The sequence below is a fragment of the Alligator sinensis genome, unplaced genomic scaffold (genome assembly GCF_000455745.1).
Source record: "Alligator sinensis unplaced genomic scaffold, ASM45574v1 scaffold721_1, whole genome shotgun sequence".
NCBI classification, from domain to species: domain Eukaryota; kingdom Metazoa; phylum Chordata; order Crocodylia; family Alligatoridae; genus Alligator; species Alligator sinensis.
The window spans coordinates 3990861-3998157 of NW_005841857.1; the positions used below are offsets into that span (position 1 = coordinate 3990861).

Sequence of the window (7297 nt, forward strand, 5' to 3'; positions counted from 1 at the left end):
CTGTTAGGAAAAGCATCTGTTGGAAGGGAGACTCTGTGTTCAGGTGTAAAGAGATTCTTGCCCATGAAATGTGGACTGTTGAGTGAACAGCTGCTCATTTTGATTGACAGTTATGAGTTAATGTTTTATGCCAACTCTTCTCCAGCTTGATTTCTTTCTTTTCTTTTCTTTTTTTTTTATTTCCCCCCTAGAGGAGCTGTCTGTGGAAGATACGTTATCTCAACTTTGTACAGAGCTGCAGGTATTTTCTTTAATGGAATCAATCCACGCTCTCAGCTTCTAAAGGCTCTGAGACAACTCAGTTGAAGGGAAGCAAATTCAGTGTTGGCAATAAGTTAAATGAATATTTCTTGCACTTATTTTCACCCTTATGAAGGTAAATTCACAAAAAGCCTCTGTCATTGCCACTTCATGGCTGGCTAGGGTGCTTTAATGAAGGCGGATGTTTCCTTTACTAAATCCAGTCCCAGAGGTAAGCTCGGTCCAGTGGACTGAGACTGAGGTTGGAGGCTACCACTTGGCAGTCATAATGACGGCTCCGCTGCTTATTGAATGCCTGGTGTGGGACTGATTATATGAGGCTAAATATTCAAATGTGGGTGACTCGAGCTAAATGAGTGTACAAGCAGGGAGAATGAGTAAAAGTAGGGAGGCCATTTTATTTCTGAACATGGCCTTCTCAAGTCCTGGTGTCCACATTTTGAGAGGGAGGGTGACAAATCAGATAGGGTGTAAAAAATGGTTTCAGACACCAGAGAAAATACATTACAGTGAGGAACTGAAAGAGCTCAATCTGTTTTGCTTTCCATGGATAGCATGCCATGGCAGGGTAGAAATATTTTCATGGGCAGAACACATTGGGTACGAAAAGTCTCTTTAGTTTAAAAAAGAAAAAAAGTAATGACCCCCCCCCCCCCAAATGACTGGAGGCTGAGGTTAAATTAATATTAAATAAAAGTCACAACTGTTGTTTACAGTGAGGCTGATCAACACTGGAACAAATGGCCAAGAAAAGTAATGGGTTGTCCACCTCTTGATTTCAGACCAGGATTAGTGACCTTCTTGGAAGTTATGGCAAACACGAGGTTGACGGGCTCAACACGGGGATGAAATTCAGATATATAGGTGGTCAGACAAAATGACTGAATGGCCTCTGGCTTTAAATTCCATGAGTATTAAAGATAGCACATGAGTTAGGAAACATTGAACATCTCCTCTGTAAAACATGGGGAGTTATGTACCTCTCGGGGGTGTTGTGAAGGATTACCTCACTGGGGTTTGGCAGATGCCATACAAACGTCCAAGATCATAATCATGAGACGATAACGATTCATTCAGTCAACATTTTATGATAGAAGCCTGAAGGTTAGGGGCAATGAATCGGCAAAGGAACCTAAGCAAGCAAAGTACCCAGGTCCTGTTTAATTTTAAAGGGAAGGGTGGCCAGGTGGACCTCTTCTCGTGGTAGCACCGTGAGTACCATATAATAACCATACACTAGCATTTGGGGCTGCTAGTAGCAGGTAAGAAAACAGTTGCTTCAGGACAGACAAAACCCTTGATTTATAAATCTTTACTGAGAAAGGGATGAAACCCCCAAATGCAGGAGTTTGTAGTGATTATACCTCCTATCCCCATAGCATGACTGGCTGTCATGGCATTTGGTGCCTTTCTGCAGAGCCCCAACTTTAACCCCTTGATTTTAGGAAAGCCAACTTTCACAAGCTCAGGAGGCTGGTTGTTGTGGCCCTGGGAGGCCATAATCTGGATCATTTGACCCCAGCTGACTTCCCACCCCTGGGGCAGGGGGCTGGACCCGATGATCTTGCAAGGTCCCTTCTAGCCCTAACATCTATGAAATCTATGAGTTCTATGATGACAGAATTGCAGATGGGATTTCAACCCTTAGGTTTTCTTTAAAAAAGGAAAGTAAGATTTTTTTTTTTTATCCTTCCATTTAAAAAGAAAAGCTTTTAAAATGGTATTTGGAAACTAGAAGGTGAACAGAAAGAGCACCGGCATTGATTTAAATCTTTTAATAGCTGATTTTTAAAACAGCCTCTGAAATGTCGGTGCCCTGACTCATTATCTTTGAATGTGTGGCGTGGGCTCTTTTGGGCTCCTTTTGAAAGTCCCGGCAGGCATGGAAACTATGGTGATCAGATGCACCTGGAGCAATTAGAAGCTTGTGATCCTTTTCAGCCCTGCTCATGGAGCAAATCTGAGGAGGTCTGGATACCTGAGGACCAAGAGTTGCAGGCACTTTTTGAGTCTTGGTCTAATGCCTGCCAACTACTGAACTCTCCTTGTGTATGCCCCACTCTGTTATACTGAAGGGACATCATTATTAGTGCTTGACATTGACCTTTCATGCCTTTTTTTTTCACTATAGATGATGAAAAGGTTAAAAGTCAATAAACTGGGGAAAATAGCTATCATGCTATTTGAGTTTAATAAGCCACCTCTTTGAAGGCTGTACTGTAATGTCTGAGGTGAACAATACCTCGGGGGATAATGTTTCAAATCAGTAGTAAATAATCTGATTGACAGTGCAGGGACTTTTCTCACACACGCAAGGGCTAGCTCAGCTGTCCAGATGCCCCTTTAATTTTACCGGTAGTCCAATTTAGTGCAGGGGCTTGTCCACACTGAACAATCAGCAGGATCGGGAACTTAACAGTCAAAGTCCTGTTAAGTACAATATGGACATCCCCATTTATTGCATACATATTCCCGGGAAGGATTTACTTTGAATCCTGATCTATGGTTCAATGCTACCAGCCTTGGGCAGAGGCTTGTGTAACAACGTTGGATCCTGCTCAACCTGTACACATGCTAGATGGAAAGGGATAGTCTAGCAAGGAGAATTTTTAAGCAATTCCCACTATTAAAAAAGTTCATAGGGTCCCTAGACATGGATCAAAGCCCCATTGTGCTAGAGACATTGTACAAATCCATTTACTGTAAGGCACAAGTGCTGTAATTACTGTTTAGAGACCTATGGAAGACTTATTTAGGCTCCAGGAGCCAAAGATACGATTATTGTGCTATGCTGCAGATGTTGGAGTTTATAAATAACAGTAGTTTTAAGAGCAGTACATCCTTTGTCCATGCAGGCAGACGGTTGGACTAGGGGTCCGTTGAGGTCCCTTTCAACCCTAAAACTACGAAAGAAAACACACCAGTCTGGTACCCATTTCTCAATTTTGTACAAGTACAGCAGAGAAAGAAGGAAAATGCTTGTATGTGTTTGCAGTTGGTATTGTGGAGATACTTATATTTTTTAAGGAAAAGCCATACAAGTGGTATAGTGTCCTGGCATGGATGGAAATGACGTGGTTCTCAAGGTAGATGGCTCATCACTCTACATTTGCAGAGTTAGCAGCACCATCAAGTGGATAGTTTGGAATCAACAACTATTTTCTGCAGTCACCTATTTCCACCTGCAATAAGAAATGTCAATTATGTGTAGCACTCTGCCCACTTCCCACTCAGCTGTTTTGTACAGCCACTTCTGCCCAGCATGGCCATTTCTGTACAAAAAGAAATGCATTGAAAGAAATCATTTTAGATTAACTTGCCTGCTCTGGAATAGTATTCACTGTTAGGAAAAATGAATCACTGTAGTTCATGGCTGAGATTCCTTTTATTTTTTAAAGGGAATCTTAACCTGATGTCTCAGTGGGCACGTCTACGTGTGCATGAATGTGCTGTGGTTACCGCTCATTAAGTTTAGTACCTGTAATAACAGGTACTAACTAAGTGTGCAGTAACCAGTGCTGCTACATTGTACCACCAGCACATGCCTTTTAACTGATGCTAATGCACAGTAGACGAATTCTGCTGTGCATTAGTGCCATAGCACGGCTTTTGCCGTGACACACTAATGCACAGTAAAATTAGTCTCCTGAGCATTTAGCATCTCATATAGACTTGCCCAGCTTCTTTCTGTTTCATATCACTGGCCTGATACCAAACATCCTTCTTCTTCTTTTCCAGCTGCTGAACAATCCAGAAAAGATAGCAGAACAGATAAGCAAGGACCTAACCTGGCTTTGCTCCCATCTTCTGGCATTATGGACTCAGTTCCTGGAGGTGGTGACACTCCATCCAGACATCACAGCCTATCTTACTCAGGAGCATCACACATTAAGGGTATGCAATATAATCCATTTTGGGTTTGGTGAGAACAACCTTACAGGAAGAAATCTGTTTAGCATTATATGCAATTCCTATGTACTGCTCCAGTGATGCCTAAGGCCTCGTACTGGCCCCACATGTACAAGTGAATGATAACAAGTGGCATTTTTTGAATGCTTCTTCCAACTATCACATCACTGCTGTTGCCTTAACAAATAAGAGCAAGGAATGACCTTGCCTTTGCAGTAGCAACAGGTTTTCAGTTGGGTCATGGGAGCTGGGGTGGCATGGATGCTAAGGCACCTGGAGGACAGCAGTTGCAAACTTGAGGCCATAGCAGAAGTGGTCACAGTGCAGCCTGTCGGATTTCAACAAATCTGCAAATTCTGCAAAATATCTTGTCACAAGCATATGAAAAAGTAATGGGAAAAAAGGAAGTTGGGTAGTGTCATGGTTCCATCAGTGGGAAAACACAGCGAAGCCCAGGAAGCCCATCTCGGAGAGAGGAAGGAAGATCTCTGCTGGGGCTGATGTAAAGGGGGCTGCTTCTGGGGCCAGGGGCTGCACTAATAATTTTGCTTCATAAACATTATAGATTTTTATCTGGGAAGGGGAAGACCTGGTCCAAGCCCCTGCTCTTGGGGTTATTTAAGATTTTTAATCAATAATTGGGTAATGTAAAATGCATAAACAGTCCTGGGAACAGAGATGAGAACTCAGGACTCTCATTCGTAAGGCGGTGACTACATCGCTAGGCTAGAAATGCACGTACCCCCGTTGCTTTTCTCTTCTTGATCCTTGCCCTCTGAATCATGGGTTTCTTGGTATGTATTACCTTCCTGGGGCCAGTGCGTAATTTTTAGCAGATGTAGCACTTAAGTGGAGGTACCTGTAGGACCAAATTGGAAGTAGTCACTACTGGCTTTTGTATATTTGATACTGAACATTGATAAGAGCACTGGACCTCTACTTTAAAAATGCACTTAATTTAAGATTGAATTCAGTGGAATTGCTTGCCTGCTTTGCTAAGCAGGTGCTTAAGTGCCTTGCTTTGCTGTAGTATCTTACGTAAGAACTAACCTCTTTATAGGGAAAGGTAAGAAGCAGAAATACCTTCTTTATGCAACCTTTATGCTGAAGAAGTGGCTTTGTCTAATGGTTACAGCAGATACCTAGAAGCGGAGTTTGGGATTTTAGATGTGGCTGCTACTAACTTTCTATGTCACCATCATCCTCTATGTGCTACTGTTCTCCCATATATCAAGCAGGTGTGATGATGCTTGACCAGCTGTGGACAGTGCTTTGAGAGACTCAAATAGAAAGTAATATTATTAAACTGCCTTTTTGCAAGGGACATTCATGTATTGAAAGAAAAACTGTTTGTCAGAAGACAGCTTGGGGATTGGGTTGGGGGGAGGCTGCACCATTACGATGCATGTTTTTGGTGGTCACTCTAGGATACTGTACTGCAATACAAATTACTACAGTACATACTAGCACAGACTAGAATTTAGCAGCTGGATATGCTGGATTCCATATTATATTGGACTGAAATCCAAGGCCTGTTTCTGAGCAGATAGCAGTATTGATTTTTTATAACTTATTTCACACTTTGTGCTTTGCCAGCTACTTCCAACTATAGCTATTTCACAACTGGTTAAGAATTGCTGAGCTGATCTCTTTAATGACCATGCAAAGAGTTGGAGAGCTTTCAGTTGCAAAGATCATGACACCGATGCATGCATTTCTGATCCTGTAGGGCTTATTCGCCCATGTGTTATGTACAAAGTGCCCATTATTCTCCGGGGAGGGACTGTAAATCTTGATGTCAAAGATTACTGTGACTGTTAACTGTTCTCATTTAGTAAATTCACCATTGCTATGCAAGTTGCAGGGAAAAAGAAATATATTACCCTCATTTTAAAAGCCGCAGGGAAAATTGTTGAGTTCAACAGCTGTGCAGCGCCGGAGCAAAGATACGGAGTGAGTGTTTGAGCAGAGTGATAGATTTCCAAGGGGCATTTCCTTCAGTCCTAACAATCCCCGAACATCTTGAGGCATACTCACCAGAGCACGCTGCTTGCTTTGTGCTGCTCCAGTGAGGCAAAACAGCTTCAGCTCCCCTACAGTGCTGCAAAACAGCTGCAACGCACCTGAAGCCTGATCTCTATGGTCACCACTTTCTTGCAGATGTGTGGACCCATCCTCTTTAAAAAGTCCTAACATTTAATCTGTGTGTTTTCTATCCAGGTAAGAAGATTCTCAGAAGCTTTCTTCTCTGCTGAGCACCAGAAGCTCGCTGTACTGACCTTTCAGGAAAGCCTGTAAGTCATTCCTGCATCTCCCTTCCCTGTCACTTGGGCACCAAAAGAAGGAAGTTCTTTCAAACTCATTGTGCAAGACCTCCTGCCATTGATATTTTTTCCCCTTCTTATGCTCCTGGGCCTGCACCTTTCTTCCTCAACCCGCTCAGTGGGCATTTGGGTTTCATACAGACAATGCTGGGCCTATTCTGATCTCACTGGGCATATCTACATGTGAATGTATTCATGTCTAAACTTAATGAGCCTTAGCCTAAGGTGCATTCAGGTGATTTAGGTGCACATCTACACATGGACACCTTAAGTCACCTTAAGGTGGCTCACTGGGCAGCCTGCCCTGGTCAGCACCCTGGACAGCCCCTGGAAGCCCAAGGCAGTGTAGACAGGCTGTGCAGCCCAGCGCTGGCCAAGGGGGTGGGAGCCTCCAGTTCCCTGGATGCAGTCAGCCTGGCCCTGCTCTCAGCCCCGGCACTAACCCCCTCCCTGTGTTCCTGCCTCCCCAACATCAGATAAAATCGGGCCAGAGCTGAACTCATGGCGTCCTGCGCTGCTGCCAGGTGCCCCCAAGAAGAAGATGCAGCAGGTGGTTGTGGCAGCGGCAGTCTCTGCCAGTGTGCAGTAAGTTGGCAGAGTGGGTAGGAGGCATGAAGGCTCCTGTCAAAGCAAAAGGGAAAGGCCCTGACATGACTCCCAGCAGGGGGGAAGTGGGGCCTTTGCTAGTGGCTCCCCTGCGCCCCCCTCGTGGCAGGTTTGCTGGCTGGGTTTTCACCTCTCCCACCTACAGTGTCTGGTATGGAGGCCAGGAGCTTGCCTGGGATGGAGGTGGGTGGAGTAGG

General features: G+C 44.1%; 1 protein-coding gene across 2 annotated transcripts in view; it reads left to right on the forward strand.

Moving 5' to 3' along the window:
* The window catches only part of FAM135B (family with sequence similarity 135 member B), a 392360-nt gene that overhangs the window by 356039 nt on the left and 29024 nt on the right, over positions 1-7297 (forward strand). For both annotated transcript variants that reach the window (XM_025214643.1, XM_006016449.1), the window contains exons 9-11: positions 192-241; positions 4000-4155; positions 6391-6464. In XM_025214643.1, the coding sequence (XP_025070428.1) occupies positions 192-241; positions 4000-4155; positions 6391-6464 (280 nt within the window). The remainder of the gene's footprint in view (positions 1-191; positions 242-3999; positions 4156-6390; positions 6465-7297) is intronic.